General features: G+C 50.1%; 1 protein-coding gene across 1 annotated transcript; it reads right to left on the bottom strand.

Annotated features, from left to right (window-relative positions):
- Positions 1-76: 76 nt before the first annotated feature.
- Positions 77-760, bottom strand: LOC142588695 (NPC1-like intracellular cholesterol transporter 1). Its single transcript, XM_075700515.1, has one exon. It carries the CDS (start codon positions 758-760, stop codon positions 77-79), a length of 684 nt encoding a protein of 227 aa, XP_075556630.1.
- Between the last annotated feature and the right edge of the window lie 20445 nt (positions 761-21205).

The raw sequence follows: 21205 nt of genomic DNA, 5'->3' as shown, positions 1-21205 counted from the left end.
AGCTGCTGCTTGTTCAAGTAATAATTTATTGCTTCAACCATTGGTAATCCAGTTCCTGCCACGTCTTATCGCGAAATCAGAGAAACTTCGGGTTGAAAGCCTCCAGTTTCTGGCCGGCTACCGTAATCGGGCCCTCGGTGAGAACGTGGCGGATTTTGATGGGCGAGTAGCCACCCTCCGAGTAGACGGAGCCCACGAAGTCGAGGAAGCGCTGGGCCGAGCAGCCGCTGGCGCCGTGCTTCCCGCACATGTACGACATCAGCTTGGTCCAGAAGATGTAGGTGCGGATGCCCTTGCAGGCATCGTACACTTTTTCGGCGAACGTCTTGTGCACGGCGTAGACCGATTCCGTGGCCGAGGGTTGGTCGCTTCCCTCGCTGCTGGTGCCATTGATGGCGACGAATGCGGACTGCTTGGGCGAGCAGAACGCCTGGCAGACGAGGTTTTGGAAGTTGCGGAAGCACGGATCCGTCTTCTTAACGCCGAGGTTCACGAGGCTCTTTAACTCAGACTTGAACGACGCCGCCTGCTTCGCATCGCAGCAGGCAGGCACGGACTTGTCCGAAGAATCGATCAGCGCGGGACACGCGTCCTTGAGGATGCTACTCTCGATGGGGACCGGATCACGCTTCACAGCGCATGGCAGCGGCTTGCCGGAGTCCCCGTCCGTGCCGCAGTAGCCGTACGTCACGCACTGAGACAGTGCCGACGACACTAGCGTGACGCTTACAGCGACGGTGAAAAGCCAGCTGCTGGACATCGTGGCGCGTGCTTGTCCCCGGAGACCTCAAGGGTGCATCAATGAATCTCGCGTCTCCTTCTTCTATACCACACGAAGCCATCGATCTTCTTTCGCAACGTTTGCACTTGGTCAGTAGTGTGCCTCGAGAGTTAGATAAAGCGGATCACATGAATTGCCGATAACGTGCGCAGGTCATCGTACGCCGTTCATTAGGCAGATATGAGCTGCAGTTAGCGACCCAACTATCTGATAAAGTACCAGCCAAATGCTCCGTTGCAGAATAAACGTTTGGCTACAACGCGAACCCAATTTATTGCATTGAGTATTGTGTTGAAGAAAAGCTCTGGCATACGTCTTAAGGCAGCAGCACCCTTGATAAAAATCTCTGTAACTCATTAAATCCTTTAAAATGTTTCTGTAATCATCACTCACACCTCTACGCAGCCTCACTTAAGCAACCGCAATCTTTAATTTTCCAGCACGTTGATGAAGGGCATGATTCCTTACTGTATCATCTTCTGCAGCAAAGCGCTTCCAAATGGGGCGCACCAATTGCGGCGAAATTTTGTCACTCGATAACAGTTGTATTGAATCTTTTGTGCGCACCCGTTGACGTTGCGTAGCGGTGCTTTTCTGTCAAAGATGTCCCGAGAGCCTTGACGACTTGTAACTTTCTCGTCAGGAAAGCAGCAGCGCACAGCTTTATTGAAAGTAAATGCGCAAATAGCTAGTGGCTTGCTTAGTCGTATCACAAAATTAGGCGCAGACACTATCCAATTTTTAAATTATGGATGTTTCTCATGTATTATTTCGAACCTGCAGCTTCCCCACATGAACGAAATAGGCTTTTAGCGTTTCCTCGACTTGCAGAAAAGGAACTTATAAACTTATGTGAGTCTATTAACTCCGCAAACAAAGATACTTAGTGATATATGCCGTAACGCCATGACAAAAATATGACGTAAGAACAATTACTACACTTCACGACAAGCTGAGTACCCTTATTTCGAGGGGCGTGTAGCCAGGGGGGGGGGGTCTTATGGGGCTTCAGCCCCCCCCCCCCGAAATTTTTTCGTGCTGTCCATGCACCGCCGACCAATGCAACTCCCAGCGCCGGAAGTCATTCTAAATTTTGTCTAGAATGTTTTTTTCATGCTCTAAAATATATTTCACCGTGAACATTGCGAACTCGGGCCGAATTTAGCAGGAACTCCCTTGTACCGGGAGTCGCATAACGCCAATTAGCCCCATACGAGCACAAAGTTTCAAGGGCGTTTTGATGACAAACGGGCTCCCCACGGCATCTCGCGGAGGCCGCGGATTCTACAGAGCGCATAGATATCAATTCCGAAACTTTATGGGTATAAATCTCATAAACGTTTGATTTGAAAGGTGCGTTGACATTTCCAAAGTTGTAATTTCCAATTTAGGAACTTTGTGGGTTTAATGTTGTTATAAATATTTGACGCCAAAGGTGCATTGACTATTCTAAAGTCTTACATCGGAACATATAACGAGACAAGCCAAATCAACACACTATGAGACAAGTTGACAAAGCACGCAGCGAGGTCCGATGAGACGAAGGGTTGTGGTGGTTCATTTGTGCCGTCATGTCACATAAAAAAATATCAATTTTTTTTTCATCTACGCCAAAGCATCCATGTCAAGACACTAAAGCCAGCCAAAGTAACTGCGTTCTTATTTATTTTTTTCTACATTGGCTTTTATTCCCGAGGACACATTGAGCGTCTTCCTTATTTTTGTTTTCGCTACCCTACCCGCGGGCTGCCAGAGGCAGCCAGAGTGCATACGGTTTTCTCGTGTTGCCCTGACCACCGCGCGGCGCACTTCGGTGCGCGTTCAGTTTGCTCTGGCCTAGTGGATTCTTGCCTGGCAGAGTTTTGGATGCTTTCTGGCTAACAGACGAGAAAAGGAAACAATGGTCAGTCGCCGCCATTACTGTGGGGACTCAACGGATTGCACCGCGTTCGCTTGAGCGCAACCTCTCCAGAAAGTCTTCTCTCGTCGGTGTATAGGATACCGAGCAGTATGCGTATGGTTCTTGGTGGACCAAGCATCTCACGTTTTTTTCGATATTTCTTCGGTAGCCACATTAGGTGCGCAATATAGGCATTCGATTGTGGCCAACATAATTTCCTTCGCGTATTTTCATTTCGGCGACCCCGCCCCACAAAAGGAAAAAAATAGTATACATTGTGGCGGCGCAGCGAATTCTCGCATGGTTAAAGTTCGATTTTTTTACTTCTTCCTTTGCGGAAAGTAATGGGTCATGGGATGCTTCAGTTGCCGGATACTCTTATTATATTATTGCGATAGCAATTATATGGATGCTCCAGGCTCTTTTCTGCCGTCATCGTCGCCCTCACGTTTCGTATAAAGACCAAGAGCGATAACAATGTTACCGAACGCCGCATGCTGTGCGTGCGAGTGGAAGCGCAAGGGGAGGGGGGCTGGAATGGGTGAGCCAATGATGGTGACTGTCTTGTGTGCGCAAAGGAGAAAAGCGGAGAGCAAGCTAGCCGTCTTCCGTCGCGCGCGATACATCGGCGGGAGTGGATGGAATGGGGGCGGTATCTAGGATTCTGTGAATCTGTGATTGCGCAACATGTTTATTTGCCTTGTTTGACGCATTATATACCGTGACTTTCTCTTAGATACGTAGATTTATTGGAGACTTATACGTATGTTTAAATATCTTGTTGCGAGGTTTCGTGCATACGTGAAGTGAACTTTTTTTCCAGTGACACTTTTTGCCCTTTCACAAGCTCTATCTTCGCATTTGTGTATCCCATTGTATCTTTGCATTTCAAATGTACCAGGGCGAGTCAAATGAAAGTGAGCCTACCCACCCCGCGCAATAATAGTTCGGTTCATTAACTGCGAGGTATGTGTGTAGAAGAGAGGGATGTCTCACTAAGAAAAGTGACACGTAGGTGTGAGGATAAAGGTTCTGTAATGCTCTCATACACTGGGTTGAACATGGTTGCGTGGCATAATGGAAACTCCAAAAGTTGGACAGCGTGATGCCGTGAAGTTTTTGATTGCGGAAGGTATTTCCCAAAAAGAAATTAGACGCCGTATAGCTGCCGTGTACGTTGAACATCTCATTTCATTGGCCACTGTGAAGCTTTGGAGCACACGGTTCAAAGAAGGAGATGAAAATTGCAAAGACAATCCAAAGCGGGGCTAAATACCACCGTGAAATCACCGTTAACAAAATTGCAAAGGTTGATGAGATGATGAGACAAGAACGGAGGATAAGCATCGATGAACTGGCAGAGCGTGTGGACGTCAGTCACGGCTCGGTTCACGCCATATTTCATGAACATCTCTCTTATCGGCTTTTGTTTGCGCAATGGATGCCCAAGATTTTGAACCACCACCAGAAGATGGAGAGGTTCGGCACTTCCTTGACTCATCTGATGCGGCATCAGAATGATGGTGGCGACTTCTTGTCTGCAATTGTGGTCGGGGACGAACCATGGTGCCACACTCACGAGCCTGAAACACGACGGCAAAGCTTACAGTGAAAACATTGGAATTCACCACGCCCAACGAAAACAAAGGCCGTCATTTCTGCCGGAAAGGTGTTGTGACTTCTTTTTTTTTTCGATCGTCAGGGACCATTACGGATAGAATTTGCTAAATCTTGAGAGACTATCAATTGTTTCCGATACTGTGAAACGCCGGAACGGCTGCGTGTTGCAATCAAGAACAAACGACGTGGAAAATTGATGAATGGAGTCACCTTGTTTCACGAGGATGCCCGTCCCCACATCGCTGATGTGTTTAACACAAAACTGGCCAATTTCAAGTGGGAAACGCTGTCACTTTTGCCGTACAGCTCAGACTTGTCGCCTTGTGACTTCCACATTGTGGGGCAATCGAAAAAAAAAACAGCTCAAGGGAACCAGATTCGTGTCGGACTGTGACGTGAAAGAGTCAGTTGCTGACTTTTTTAAAGCAGCAACCCAAGGAATTCTATGAGACCGGAATCACGCGACTCCTTAGTCAATGGGACAAATATCTAAATTCTCATGGAGGCTACTTTTAAATAATGTACCCCGTTTGTCATATATTCGCATTGGCTCACTTTCATTTGACTCGCCCTCGTATATTCTGCAGAACTCCTGCTTTTTATACGTGCTCTCTGTTGCGAATATAATTTCGGTGAAATTACTAACGATACACGGCCGGTGACAGCTGCTCCTGCGTAATACATTGGAATGAATGCTAACGTCATTGAGACTTTTCACTGGTCGTTGCATACGTACATGAATGTAAACGCGGTTCTTGAATGAGAAAGTTTCATTAACAGATTTGTCCACGACTTGTTCATTTCATGGCCTTTACAGTTTTCTTATTAGCGGCATGCAATGCTTTGCTGGTTTCCAACTGAAATAGTTCTAAAGTTCGTGTGATATTTCCTTTACTTATTAAATAGACATAAAAATGGAAGCATTGATATCAGTTATTCTGGCCACAATTTTTGGCACGTACGAGTATATTCTTTTGTGAAAAAGGACATATTCTACTTGTTTTGACACTGCGTAGCGTTCTAGAATTCGTTTGCAGCACCATTGGCAGTGGCAACGCAATTATTATTCATGTATTTGATCCCTCGACAAATTGTTTAAGAGGAATCTTTAGCTCGGGCCCCACTCCGACGCGGCCTATTCAAATACATGTAAAACGCAGAAACGCTTTTCTGAGATAACCTCTGGGTCACTTTTAATGAAATTTGTTGCATTTGAGAGTGAAAGTTAAATTCTAGTGTCTGTTGGAAGCGGAATTTCAATTCAGGGCCTGAATTTTGTTTGAGATATTTCGAAAAATTCAAAATTTCGAAAAGAACAGAAGCACGACGTTTACAATCTCATAGCTCTGCATCAAGAACAGATATCGCGGTTCTGTCGACGGCATCTATTATAACAGTGAAAGCGAACAAATTTGGTACGTCAATTTGTATCTTACGTGAATTGGTTTCGATGTGTACAAGGGTTCTGCAAAAGCCGTATTTCCATAATACAATTTTTTCCATTCATGAGTAACATATCAATTTTGTCCGCTGTAGATGTGCTACTTCTTGAAATTCACATAATTGCGATATCATTTTTCTTTGTTGAGTTATAGAGTTTTAAACTTAATTGTATGTTTTTCTGAAAATTTGCTATATTGGCGAATTTTTAATAAAAAATTGACATCTTAAATGAAAAATTCGAAACCGGCAGTCACTAGAATTCAAGTTTTTCTGAAATGTAACAAACATCGTCAAATTTGGGGCAGTAGTTGCCAAGAAAAAACGAATTCCCCTTCTACATGTATTTAGATAGGAGCACCCGAGCTAAAGCTTCCTATTAAGGAGGATGCCGAGCTGCAACGTGAGCCCCCCCCCCCCCGCCCCCCCGAACGAAATTTCTGGCTACGCCACTGCTTATTTCTTACAGTTCAACGTACTTGATAACTGAATAACCAAGTGCAGACAAGGGAGAACTCGCACGTCATTAGGGCTGCCCTGTTGGCCAGTTACAGGCTCACATTGCAGCGGGACGACGACGAACGACCACGTGGTTTGCACAACATCGCAGCCCTATGTAAACATCTGCGACATTCACTCATGCATATTCATATATGCGCATTGACTAAATGTATTCTCTCTCTGTGTGTGTTCTGTTGAGCACAATGTAGGCTAGCTGTAAATTTAGAGTATTCAAAAGACATGGATTTAGTCGTAATGATGCAGTATGCCTCTAAATTTTACTTTCTTTTTTACTGGAATAAGGGTTCTTTCAGCCTAATGCTCTTCAACTATGAAAAATATACTCATGTAAATTACCTTCCACTGCAACCTTGGGGTAGTGATGACACATTGCTATAAACGGGTGTAATTGTCCTTTTCCACGCAATATTTATCATCTTAATACAACTTTAGAGCTACCCATCCGATTGCGCAGTGCTACCATGTGGACACAGCAGTGTGGCTCAATGTGCTCAAGTAAGGTTTCCATGTCTAAAACACAAATAATTAGTAAATAATTAGGTAAAAAACTTGTTTGTATATTTTTTGCTCATCCACTTTGCTCTTCATGTCCAGGAATCCCGGACATGGACTACTTGAAGGAAGCCAACCTTGGGGCGAAGCAATAGGCGTAACTTCCCATGGCAAGCATTTAAAAAAAAAAAACCGATTATTATGCAATGCCTCGTCTTTCGCCAATTGAAAGCGGCACTCAATCCCGACAACTCTCTCGCACTATACTGTCGCGTCTAGCTTGATTCGGGTGGCTAAATTTTTCCGTGGGAAGTTCAGTAGATTCGTTTCATATGCATGGCGGGGTTATTAAAAAGCTGATTACCACGCAACAGGCATTCATCTTATAACTGTACTCGTGTGGCATATACTATATAGCTGCCTCCATATGCGGGTTCAGTTTGGTTTTATTCTGCTATTTGAGAGTGAGTGAGTAAGTAAAGACTTTATTTGAAAACAAGGTATTGACGGATGACCTTGTTGTTAGGCAGCCACGAGGGAAAGGTTTCCTCCGTCATGCTGAAACTGCGCGCATCGAATGTACAGCTATGGCGCAAATGCGTGTCCTGACGTAGTAATAACAGATCGTACTGTCAGATTCTGCACAATGAAGTGGACCGAATGAGTTTATGGAATAACATCCAAGTCTTAAAGTGTGGCAGCGCGTGTTTTTTTTTTTTTCAAGTTGCGGTCCATGGTAAAGTGTTCTATATGCGTTTTCTTCTTCACTTGCCCGTGTAGATACCCTCTCGTCCTTGCCTGCCTTTGGCCCCAGCACCTTTTCTCAAGTAATATGCTTCACTTGGTTCTTAGAAAAAATTGACATAATGTTCTAGCTTAACTCATGAAAACAAATTGCTAATCACGCTCAATTATCTTGCCTCGTTGTGGTGAAGAACGCAGCAGTGAAAACTGTACGTTACGAAATTAACTCTTTATTGAGGAAACTTGAGCCCACAGAACAACACTCAAGCACAACGGTAGCCGCGAGTACAGGCGGTGATCGTCGAAATACGATCTGCGAATCATACGCGTTTGCTATTACACATGGCTAAATGAACCTTCCAGCGTGATCGCTGGTGCTCGTGTAAGGTCTAGAATGTACACCAGTAATCCCGTGGCGCAATGAAGTTGTTTAAACGATGCTCAGCGACAACATAGACAACGGGTAGAACCATCAATAACATTCCAGAAGCTTGCGGTAAAGAAAGGCGCGTCTTGCACTGAGCGATGACCTTTAACTTTTGTTAGCCGGTTAAATGCGGTCACCGAGTAACGACGAACAAGTAGGCGTATCAATATGAACAATTAACAAAGTATCGACAAAATAGAACTAAACAATGTAACTGCAGTCACTAGTGATCACTAGTTAATATAATACTATGCCAAGGTCTCTCAGCTTTGCACAACATAATGTCATCAGTATCAAATTAAATGTCATAAAACGAGTGCAACCACACCTACTAGGAACTGGTATCATGAAATCAGCAGTGATACTGAATCATTTATGCTGCTAGTACATGGGTAGTTTTCATTCGTGCACGTCCTCAATGGTGTCTTTTCTGCTATAATTAAATGAACATTTTCGGGACCATATGTAACTGCGAGCAGCGGGTCATGCTTTCATACAGCATGGCGTTATGGACATCAAATCAAAAGTAATTTAAACGGTGACTTAATTATGATAATTATGGCGCACGGCAGTGCAAGGCAGCCCCGGTGCGCGGCATCCCGTCATGCTTAGAGATGCTGCAGATGAATTTATCGCGCGAAGGTGTGGGTGAGCGTATCTTGTGCTTCAGTGCACACAATAGACGTAACGATAAAACAGCGTACCAACGACCCCTTACTGCTTACGCCAAGAGACCGCTGCTTCGGTCGAAGCGGTCGAATGTGCTTGATGAGCATGTGCTACTGCTGCCACGGTGGGAACGCCCATTTGTCGATGCTGATCGCGCAATATATGCCGGCGTTGTTACCGCAAGGTTGTCATCTCTGTATCGAGTGTAACGATTGATATCACCTGTGAATGACCGACGAGGCGACTTGGCGTGGCTAGCGGCGCGAGGAAACGATGAACCTCTGCTACCAGCGATAGTATGCAGGGTGTTTCACGTAATTTGAACCAATGATATAAAAAATATGGTTAGCCGCAGATGAATGACACCAAGAACATATGGTCTACCGTAATGTGACGCGCTTTAGAGTATCTTTTTTTTACATTCCGCTTCATTAGTTAACTAAGATTATTTATGCATGCTCTTTTATATTCACATTACGGCTAAGTGCGTTTTCTTGCGTTGTAGAGGAGTTTCAGAAACAACCGATCCAATTATTGTGGCAGCGCACATGCTGCGTGGCGATTTTTTTTTTTGTGGCGTTTGAAGAAAGCCCGCGAAATATGAAATTATTGAATGAATGAATAAAGCCTTTATTTTAAGGAAGGGGACGGCTTTAACCACATGACCGTGCTCGTGCGCAATCGCATTGCAGTACTCTCAACAAAGCGTCGAACGGTGCAACGGAAAACCCAGGGAAAACCGCTCCCCAGGGTGCGCTTCCGGTGATCGAGGCTGGTCGGTGCGCAACGGTGAGGTTGATCGAGGATGAAAGTACGCACCAAGGCACCCCGGTGCGCACTGGTGCGGGTGATCCAGGACGCTAATAGTAAACGTAAAGGGTGGACACTCCCAAGGCGCCTGCGGCCGAGTTTGGCTCTCAGCGCACTTAGCGGAATCGGCGAAACGCACCAGCCTCCAAGATAGTTGTGCACGCTGCCGAATCTCGGAAGCCCTAATTTCAGTTTCGTTTGTTGCACTTCTTTGTGGCCCATACCTTTGCTTAAATCGCGTGATTTCATGCAGGTGCTTGCGCAGCTGTTTATATGTTGTGACGACGAGCGCGCAAAGGTGTTTTACTAATGTTAGTTTCATTTAAATTCATATTTGCTTTTTCAAGCTGTAACTTAGCGCAACAATCATGCCAACTGCCGAGGAAGTAGAACTTACCGCTTACGATATTGATCACGCCAAAAGGTGTATCGTAAGTAAATGTGCCGTGTTCCGTAAACATAAATCAACTTGCTGCACCGTCAAGAACACGAAAATAGCAAACAGCAATTTATTGCAGCAAGGTTGTAAGAGGCAGATACATGAAAACGGGAAGAAACAGCGAAATGCAGGTAATACGGGTGTCACACGGCACACTTTTAAAAAACCCGATCAAGTTCAATCCGATTTCAATTTCTCGGTCACGATTGGTTCTTTTGCGCAAGCTGCGTCATCGCGCCAACAGCAGTCGCGAATTTCAATCCGGATCGGACTTGATCGCGATCGAAAGTGGTCGTGTGACACCGGTATAAGGAAAAATAGTCGGAAATTAATGGCCGGATGGCAATAACTTTGCACAAGCAAAACACATAGAAGACGTGTTGCAACTGTCCAGAGAATTAAAAAAAAAACTGCACATACGTGACAGCAATTAATTTGCTGTCATGTATGTGCACGAGAAGGGGGAAATATATGACGTTTTTTCTTGTACTTCTGCGAAGGAGGGTGAATTAGGGCAGCAAAATTATGTGAATGGTAGCGTGCCGAAATAAAATGGCTGCAAAAATAATTGAGCACGCACCAACATCTTCATCTCGAATATGTAAGCCAGTGTCCGTTATTAAACAGCTGCAATTAAGCACTTTGTGTTGAGGTTCTTCACCTGCTGTCTTCGAAGCCTTGCAATCGTCTTCTGATACTTGGAATTTTGACCTTGAATATGCATGATGTCCTTCGGGTGTACAGTGTATTTTGAGGAAATGGTGGAGATTCCTGCAATACGTAGAATGACAGACAGAAGGTAAGCAATACTGGGGGCTTCCAAGCTATTGAATGTAGATGCTACGTTCCTTCGTATAAGCAATACTGGAGCCTGCAAAGCTTTGTAATGTAGATGCTGCGTTCCTTCATGCAATGTGTATTCTTTTTTTCTTGGTTAAGGAAGCACTGTTATAAATATAACAAGGAACTTAAACAAGGAACAAGGAACTGTTATAAACAAGGAACTTTCTAGGGCAACGACTCGACACACAATTAAAACGTAAAAACACGTATCTTCAGCCCAATGCAGAACAGCTACCAACGCTCGAGCGCATATAGCGTGCTACAGAGCTTCGGACAGAGCGCATTATTGCCATATTACAAATATTGCACGTGTGCCGCTTTAGAAATAACTACATTTCTTTTGCAAAAAATTGGAGGACGCTTAAGCTTCGCCTTCAAGAATGGAACGCGAGAGCGTTCCCGTCGACCCGCCAAGGGGTGTAAGACAATGGGCTACGGCGCAGCGACTACGCGCCCCGTATCGGACGCGGTGAGCGTCGAGCAACGCAGCGTTCGGCGCGACAACGAAATGTGCGCCTGAGCAAGCGACGCACGCCTGAGCCTTAGAAACAGCTCGTTTCTAAGGCAACACCGCGTTCACTAGAGGCGCTTTTGTACCGCTTTCAAGCATCGAACTCGTGGCTCAGTGCATAAACAGTGGAGGAAAGTGAAACGACGTGTTAAAGCGTGTTAAGAAAATGCATGTGCAGCCTTTTTGTTCATGGGTGCAATCCTTTTTCTTTAAGTTCCATACCGGAACTTTGCCGGTACGGGCCTTTTTGCAAGAGAAGGGTTTTTATTTACCATGGGGAGCCAACTGCCTTATATGTAAACAATTAGAAACAATTGACCATGTTTTTTTGCATTGTTGGGCAGGGGTTTTCTTTTGGGACGTTCTTCAAAGAACACTACAGAAAGAATTGCCTTTAAGCCCATTAGGTATTAGATTTTTGACGGTAGAAAATGAGGATGGCATGCCATTGGACTTAATTATGCTAATGGGCCTCCACTGTTTATGGAGGGCTTGAATGGCCGGTTTCTTTTGTGAGCCTGACAGCCGGCCTGCGCGGCTGCTCTTCTGGGAAGCTATTTCCAAGTTCATTGATCTAATTAAAGAACAAGAATGTCCTCCGGATTGGCTGGCGAGCATTGAGCCCCTCGCCACATTAAAGGAATTTTAAACTTGACATGGCCAGCCACAATGTGACTGACCGCACAATATGCATGCGCACAAAGTTGAATGTGTGTGAGTGTGTATTTATGTATCGCTTACCTTATTTCAAGAAATGATGCCCTTTTTGTTAGCTTGGTGAAACTTCCGGCAATAAAGAAAAAAAAAACTCGTGGCTCAGTGGTAACGTCTCCGTCTCACACTCCAGAGAACCTGGTTCGATGCCCACCCAGCCCATCTTGCAAGTTGTTTTTTATTCATGAAGTGCCTGCTGGGATTTATCGCTCACGGCCAACGCCGCCGACACCGACGACACCGGCTTTTCTGCGACACGAGCTCCTTAACGCTGTCGCGTTAAAAGTAGAGCATCATACTTTTTCAGCCGCAGCCGCGCGTATGTGTGTGTGTGTGTGTGTGTGTGTGTGTGTGTGTGTGTGTGTGTGTGTGTGTGTGTGTGTGTGTGTGTGTGTGTGTGTGTGTGTGAAGTGATTTTAGAAAAGGAAACGGAAGAGATAAGTGCAGCGCCGTAACTGTCTCTCACAGGAGGACACCTCAACAGCACTGCACGGGGAAGGGGGGAATTGGAAGAAAAAGATGAAGGAGAGAAAGACGGGACGAACGTGGCGAGGGGAAAAAAAGTGAGTGCGGGGCTCAGAGCCACGCTCTGAAGTGCGTCGCACTGCAGTAGTCTAGCAGTGCCGAAAAAGCGTGCTTCACGATGGACGAGTGGGCTGCAGCATAGAGTTTCCTACAAGAATTACTAGAGGGAACTCTGGCGCTAGCGTCTACGGGAGCTGCAATGGGAGCAATTGTCCCAGCATGGGAATTATGGGAAGTACATGGATTTGCCTGAACTTCGTCCTTTTGGCTTCAAACGGCATTGTGACTTTGTTAACTCGTCATTTTCAACAGTATATTGCGGAATAAATAATTAAATAAACATCATTAAAATTGCCCGACTGCAGGATTCGAACACAGGGACTCTAGTACAGAAGCCTGATATTGAAACCATTAAGCCACGGATGCATGTATCGACAAGCGAATGAAACGCACTTATGAATTTATCGCGGGCATGCCAGTGCTTTGAGACGCTTGGTGCGTTTCGATTTGGGCACATAAACAAGCTCAATCATTGCAATTAACAGCAATTGTACGCGTTCCCCGGTGTCTTCTACACTTCGAAGAATATAGATTGCGCTGAAATATACAATAAGATTTATATAGCGTAATATAGAAAGCCACAAGAACGTCTGAATCCGCAAGCACGAAGATCAGACAAATCCATGTACTTCCCATCATTCCCATGGTAGGACAACGACTGCAGCGCCAGAGTTCCCTCTAGCAATTTTGTAGGAAACTCTATGGGCTGCAGGGAATAGCAGCGCGGTCGCCGTATCGCAAGTCAGTCCCAGTCGCCGATAGACTGTACACAAGTCCGTGCGCTCCACATCGAAGGCAGGGCAGCGAAGTAGCAAGTGGTCGAGCGTCTCCAAATCGGCGCAGTTGCTGCACGCGGAGTCGCCAATTCCCTGCAGCCTGTGTGTACTAGCAGCCGTCTTGTGGCAGCCGACGCGCAGGCGAAGCAGGAAAGAGCGGTCCGCCCGGGAAAAGCCCAGGCGGGGGAGGAGTCGAAGTGACGTACCTGCGGCGACGCGCTGGTCCGGATGCTGCGCACAGAGCGTTCGCAGAATGGTTGTTTTGGCCACGTTGAAGCCGGTGACCGAGGTGGCGAGGGGGAAGCGCAGGGAGTGAGCCTGCTTTGCGAGAGCGTCGGCGGCTTCGTTCCCTTGCAGGCCGATGTGCGCTGGAACCCATTGCAACGCCAAATCGCAACCCTGGCTGACGAGATGGCGGAGCTTTGAGCCGACGCGCTGCACCAACGGAGGTCCAAGGTAATCCTTCGCCAGCATACACAGTGCCGCGCGCGAGTCCGAAAGGATCGCGGCAGAAACAACACTGCGCTGTTGAAGCAGGAGATCAGCTGCTAGGTCGATCGCAGCAAGCTCGGCCACCGTCGACGACCACACAACACGAAGGCGGCACTGCCGTGCAGCGCAAATATCCGGCGCCGTGCACGCTGCAGCACCGGAACCATCACTCGCCACGGAGCCGTCGGTGTAAACGAGCAGCCGGCCCCCTAGGCGCTCGTGTAGCAGTGCGGCCGTTTCCTGCTGCATAGCACAAACAGCTGTTTGATGCTTGGACTTGACGCCTGGCACCGTGGTGTTTACATCGAGTAGCGCGGAGGCGTGCGGCGATACCGGCAGAGGTAGGAGTTGCGGCGTCGACGCGACGAGTGCGCTGAACTCGGTGGCACGCTGGCCCATGCCCGTGCCCTCAAGGGTGTGGAGGCGACAAACGAGGCGTTGTCCCTGTGGCGAACGTTGAAGGCGCTCGATGTGGTTCATCGCTTGATTCCGTGCGCGAAGTGAGGGCGGCCAGTCTCCCGCTTCGGCGAGAGTTGCTCCTACTTGCGAGTTGCGAGGAAGCCCGTAGAGTTGGCGAATTACAGTGCGGTGCTCCATGTCGATGGCGTTCCAGTTGGTGGCTCTGGCGTTCGTGAGGGAAAGCTCATAGAGTGCTCGCGTTGTTGCGACCGAGTTGTAAACTCGAAGCGCAAGTTGCGGTGTACAACCACGACCACGGGCGAGCAGGGAGCGTGCGGCGCCAACCACCTTAGAATTCTTGCAGAGCTGGGAGACGGCGGCGTTAAAGTTGACCCGGCAGTCGATGTCAAGTCCGAGATAGCGCACTTTTTTCTGCCACGGGAGGGGGCTTCCGCGCAGCGTGAGACAAGGCATTTCGAAGCGCGCACGAGCACGGGGGTGTACTAACAGCGCCTCAGTTTTTGACGCCGAGAGCTGGAGCCCTATGCTGGCGAGATATTCATCGACGGCGTTGATCGCCGACTGCAGGGATTCTCGCACTTGGAAGCCGAGGTTCGTGGGCCCGCACGCAAACAGTGCAATGTCATCGGCGTAGATCGCCATGCGCACTTCGTGGGCTGTCATCTTGGGGATGTAGTCAGGTAGTCTTGCCAGAGCCAAGTTAAAAAGAAATGGGCTGATCACGCTGCCCTGGGGAACCCCGGAGGTCACGCTGCGAGGGGCACTGAGCGTGTCGCCAACTCGCACTCTGAGCGTGCGGTCACTGAGGAAGGCCGCGATGTAGTCAAAGAGGCGGCCGGTGACACGTAGCTCACGGAGGGCTTGAATGATGGTGGTGTGAGGGAGACCATCAAATGCGCGTTGCACATCGAGCAGCACGAGATATCCGGCTTCTTGGCGACTTGCTGCGTGCTCGAGCGTAGCCACGACGTCCGCGAGCGAGTCAGCTGCTGAGCGCAGTCGCCGGAAACCACTCTGTTCAGGGGCGAAAGCGTCGAGGGCGGAGGCAATCCACTCAAGGCGGCGCAAAGCCATGGCCTCCAGAGTTTTGCCGGCTACCGAAGTAAGCGACACTGGGCGATAGGAGCTGACGCTCGTGGCAGCTTTGCCGCGCTTGAGAATAGGGACGACTATTGCCTCTTTCCAGTCAGCAGGAATAATCCCACTGCGCCAGACGCCGTTGAAGGCCTCGAGTAGGCAAGGGAGCTGCGCTGCATCGACGTTCCTGAGGACCTGATGTGTTAGTCCGTCGGCACCAGGCGCTGAGCGTCGTTTATGCGTGTTCAAAACAATGCGCAACTCACTGAGGGTAAACTCGGCCGAGCAAAGCACCTCAACGGGCTCCAAGATTGCCCTCGTAGGAAAGTAGCGCAGGGGAGCGAGGAGTTCAGCCTTGTTGTGCGGCGGTAGTTCGCAGGGAGCACTGACTGGGCGCACAGACGGTGGCGGTGGAGCGAAGGCATCGGCGAAGAGTTCGGCCAGTTGCTCTGTGCTCAAGCCCGTAGCCACCGCGATGGAGAGTGCAGGATGGCGAGGGATCTTGGGACGGAGGAGGGAAGCGAGAATGCGCCAAGGGCGCGACTTGTCGCGAGTGTCCTCCAATGACACGCAGAGACTTTGCCAGCTCTGATTGCGGCGCTGCCTGGCGTGACGGCGACACGCAGCGTCCAGGCGGTTGTATAAAGTCCAATGCTCCACCTTGTCGCTCTTGATGGCACGGCGTTCGGCGCGACGACGGACAGCGCGCAGATTGAGAAGTTTGATATCGGGGACCGGCGTTCCAGCAGGCACCACGCACGATTTTGTAGCGGCATCCAAACACCTCGTAAGATGCGTAAGAAAGTTTGTATTTGCCGGAGGGGGTATGGCGCAGAGGGACCGAAAATGAGACCAGTCCGTGACGCGGTACGTACATGTCCTCGTGCGGTTCCGGCCGAGCGGGTCGAGAGAGATCGGATAGTGATCCGACCCCTGCGTGTCAGGGCTGCGAACCCACTCGTAGTGGCATCGCTCACTCGCGAGCGACAAGTCTATCGCACTCCCGTGTACCCTCCGACGCACAAAAGTGGGACTTCCGGTGTTGATGATTAGCAGGCCCGAAGCATGGATGGAACTTAGCAGGTCCCTGCCGTTCGGCTCACTGTGGGCGCTGCCCCACGCCGTGCGGTGGGAGTTGAAATCACCGCACACGACACAGTGACCACCGATGCGCGCGGTGAGGCTCTCGATGAAGGTCGTATCCCACCGTCGTACGGGTTGCACGTACACGCTGGCAACACAAGTGTAGGCCCCCACAACGCGCACGGTCACAGCCACACACTCTACGGAGGTGGGAACAATGTCGGCCACACGAACGACGGCTTGGGCAAGACGCGCACGGACGTAAATAGACGCGCGGGAGCGACCGGGTGGATGGAGCGGATCACAGCACTGCACGTTGGCGCAAGTCCGTAACTCGCAGGTGGTCGCACTGTTGTATCCCATGAATCCCGGAAGGTTGCACTCCCCGTCTCGCGTGTATGTCTCTTGCAACGCGAGCGTGTCGTACTCGTGCAGAAGTAGGTGTTCGGAAAGTTCGGCGTGTCGTCGGCGCAGCGAGCGCACGTTCCGCTGCAGGATGCGCGGCCGACGTTTTGCTGTGCGACTAGCCATGGTGATTATATTGCTGTTGACATGCCACTGCCTGCAGGCAGATGGCCCGGAGCGGATGGTCAGCTGGCAGCATGGTGCTGACTGCTTGCATGGTGAGCAGCAGGTTTTCTACCAGCTGATCCATAGTAGTTTGGGCGGGTGGAGCAGCAGTATCCTGTGTCTGCTGGCGTTGAGAGGCACGAGGGGCTGGTACCGGACGCCTGGGTGCAGGACTGGGGCCCTTCAGCACGCTCGCATAGGACCGCGCCGGAGATGAGAAGGACTGCTGTGGCTGCTTCTCCTCCCGGACTGCTGCCCTGACAGCACGCCTCGACAATGCCGAGGTGGAGGAAGCCATGATGGTGGCCACCTCCCGTTCTTCCTGCCATTTGGGAAAGGCGGGAGTGTCGGCCCTATGGGGCCCCCCGCAGTTCCTGCAGCGGACTTTCTGGCAGGAGGCGCCCTCCACGTGGCTTTTGCCGCAGGAGATGCAGTCGGTCGGCCATCTGCAGGACTCCAGCACGTGCCCGAAGCGACCGCATTGCCGACATTGCACTGGACGGGGCCTGGCAGGTCTCACCCTGAATCCGAGCTTGAAAAGGCGCACGTGTTCAGGGGGGACCGGTCCCGCGAATCGGATGGTGATGGTGCTCTCCTCCCTCGTTGCCGACAGCACGGGAACGCTCGACTCGATGGCTCCCAGCAGGTCTGCGTCCGCGGGTAACCCGACCACTCCGTGCAGGAAGCCGGTGCTCTTGCCGCGCTCGGCTGGTAGTCGGGCAGTCACTGGAATTCCGTGCAGCTCAGTGACTGCCAGCAGCTCCTCCAGGCACTCCCGGGTGGTAGTATCGGCGGCCACGATGTTGCGCTTATGGTTAACGCGAACCACTGCAACACCGGGCCGCGAAGAGAGGGTTGCAGCGAGTGAGAGGCGCGGTGCTCCTCGGAAGGTTCCGCCAGGCGCCGAGGGACGGAAGAGCACCGTACCGACGACCGCGGGGTCAACCGGGAGTGCAGCAGTCTCCAGGGCTCGTGCACGGCGCCGGTCCTTCTTTGACTGCACCAGCGTGAAGTCATACGTGGTGGACTCGCGGGCGGATGGTGTCACTCTCTGTACTGCGGCTGTAGGCACACTGGGGGTGACCAGGGTAGCGGGTGGGCGCGGCGAGTCGTCCGTTGCCCCGGGAGACGAACGGGAAACATGGGCAGGCTCCTTCCTCTTGTTCTGCTTCTTCTTCTGCCCCTTTGGCTTCGGCCGCGAAGCAGGCTGGCATGGTGGGTCCTTCAGGAACCGCGCCGCGGGGTGATCAGGGCCCTGATGTGACGAAACAGTGGGTGTTGCATCCGTCACCTCCATCTCGTCGGCAGCGCTTTCGTTTGTAGCTGATTCGCTAACAGACGTTGCAGGGGACGCACCGCCATCAGGAGCAGACGGCGCGTCGAGGATGGTTCCGGGCGCGCCCTTGCTCGGAGGGGGCGCGGAGGCGGCGGCTGTAGACTGGGCGGGATATCGAGAAGTAGCGCTCGCCCTTCTTGGAGGGCCTCCGTCTTGTGCGGCAGGCGGAGAGGAGGTGGCGGCTGGTTCGCCCAAGTGTGGGGAAATGGCGCTGCCGTGGTCCGGTTGCTGCACGTGGCTGCTGGCTGCCGTGTGCTGCTCCGGGCTGGGGGGAGAGCTCGACGGCTGCTTACGTCGCCCGGTTGGTTCCTCGTCCTCGCTCTCCGTCTCGCGGGCGCGTTTCCGGGAGCTGGACATGTCCTCGTCGTCGGAGGGGGGGAGCGGTACCGAAGCATGGGGCTCTTGTACTGGGTGGCCGTCCTGGAGAGGCTTCGAAGCGGTAGTAGGCAGGGGGGGATCCACAGGGAGATCGAGGGTGGCGGCCCGTTGACTGAGCCACTGGCCCAGCATACGAGTGGCACGAAGTTCCAGGTCCTCCCTTGCCCGGAGTTCGTCGAGGGATGCAGGTCCGAGTGTCACCAGGCTCAAACTGGCATGGCGACGGTGGCGAACGCGTGGCGGGCGCTCTCCGGGCGAAGCGAAAACCATCTTGGCCCGAGACTTCAGAGCGACACGCAGCCGCGTGTATCATAAAGCTCTCTGCACCGAACGGCTAGTGTTCATAGGCCGCATTTCTTAACGAACCGTTTTATCTTCTAACTGCGTCACTGTATCGAACGTGCCTCGCAGCTCGGACGCTGCCGCATCGCTGTTATCGCTAGCATCAGCGCTCATTGCCGCGCATAAAGGAAAAGAAGAATACGAAATGAAAGTGAGCGTAGCAAATGGGCAGCAGCTGTTCATGGCTTCAAGCCCGCCGTCACTCGTTCATGCGGCTAACAGTGACATAACGAAATGCGAAGAGAATAAGTCGTTACCAACGCGCAAAAGAACTTGCTGTGGCCTAACCATGAAACGGCGACGAAGAAAACGCTGGCAGAAGAACCCAACAACGGTGCTCAGGTGCATTTTACAGAAAGAGCCCGGCAACGCGACAACGCGCATCTTCGCACATGTTGGGTCGTGCCCAGTGGTCGTGCCGTCTGTCAAGCTGCTAGCCGCAGCCGCAGCCGCAGCTGCATCTTTCTTGATGTGCTCTGGCACCTAGCGGAGTCGGCGAAGCTCCATAGCTCGGCCGCGAAACGGCTCAAGTGTTCGCTCTTGTCGTTTACTATGTTACTCAATGGTCGGAGCAACTCTCTTCTTCCACCGTAGCCTGAGATACTGACGCACAGTGAAGCCGATGCGTAAAGCTGCGGCCGCTCAGTTTACCGCGGTCCGCGCGCACAGTTCTTTCGCAGTAAGCGTGGTTGAGAGCGCTGCAATACGATAGCGCATGAGAGCAGTCACGTGGTTCTATTTCATATTTCGCGGGCTTTCTGCAGGAAACCGCTTCGGAACAGGTCCCACGTCGTTAAGGTGGATTCTCGATTCTCGAACCAGGTCCTCGCGACGTCTTCCGATACGAAAAAGACATGTCGCAGCTCGTCGTCGCTGTTTTAGCTGTTAAATGTAGTGACCCTCTCATACGTCTCCAGCCAGCTTTCCGGGTCCTCGAATGTTGAATCGCGGAGCGTCGGTGGCTCCCTGGGCTGCTGCAGCGCGACCGGTGTTGGTCACACTGGGGCTTTCATTAGCTTCTGTCGTGGCCGGGCACTTCCTGGTCTTAGGTAAAAGTCCGTGCTACGGCGGCAGCTCCTGCAGCCTGCGGCTAGATCGCTGGCCGTTGGCGACGACGGTGTTTTCTTCGCGGCTTGGGCTTGGCTCACGGATTTACGGGGGCGTTCGGTACATGAACGCACTAGCACCTACACCAGGTGTCACGTTGTAGTGACGGTGAATAATACAGCGGCAAATCTGTGAATGATGAAGCTAACTTTTATTGGGTGAACTTGTGCCAACAAAAGCAAGTTACACTCAAGAGGAAGCTTTAGCGTGAGTGCTCCTATCTAAATACACGTAAATGGAGAATTCGTTTTTCTCGGCGACCACTGTACCAAATTTGACGAGGTTTGTTGCATTTAAAAGAAGAACTGAAAATCTAGTGATTGTTGGTTTCGAATTTTCGATTTAGATCGGCAACTTTTTATTAAAAATCGGCAAAACTCAAAAAATTTCAGAAAACGAAACTATCAAGTTTACAACTAACTCAGCAAGCAAAAATTATATCACAATTCTGTTAATCGCATCTGATACTACGTCTAAAGCGGACAAAATTTATATGTTACACAAGAATCTAAAAAAATGGAGTAGTATGGAAATATAGCTTTTGCAGAACCCTCGTACATAACGTAACACATTCACCTAAGATACAAATTGACGTATTGAATTTGTCCGCCTTGAATGATCTAACGTATGCCGTTTACAGAACCACGATATCTGTTTTTGATGCAGAGCTATTAATTTATAAACTTCATGCGTCTATTATTTTCAATGTTTCGAATTTTTGAAAATACTTTTCATAAAATTCAGGCCCTAAATCGAAATTCCGGTTCCAACAGTCACTAGAATCTAACTTTCTCTCTCGAATACAACACATTTCATTAATGTTGGTCCAGGGGTTATCCCACAAAAACGTTTTTGCGTTTTACAAGTATTTCAATAGGCCGCGTAGAAGTTGGGCCCGAGCTAAAGCCTTGTCTTAAAGCACAGCGATAGCGGCGAACACGTTCGGCGGTTATCGAGATCTGATCTGCCGGTCAAGCGCATCGGCTTTTGTACATGAGCCATCGAAGGTTCCAGAGTAATCGCTGGTGCCCGCGTGTCTTCCACAAAGTTCTATACAATTAACGTCGTACTATCAGCGTCAAACACAGAGTTTCTAATAATACCCTAGAGGGAAATGTGGCGCTAGT

Source organism: Dermacentor variabilis, chromosome 7, assembly GCF_050947875.1.
Source record: "Dermacentor variabilis isolate Ectoservices chromosome 7, ASM5094787v1, whole genome shotgun sequence".
Taxonomy (NCBI): domain Eukaryota; kingdom Metazoa; phylum Arthropoda; class Arachnida; order Ixodida; family Ixodidae; genus Dermacentor; species Dermacentor variabilis.
This window is presented reverse-complemented; position numbering and strand designations above follow the sequence as displayed.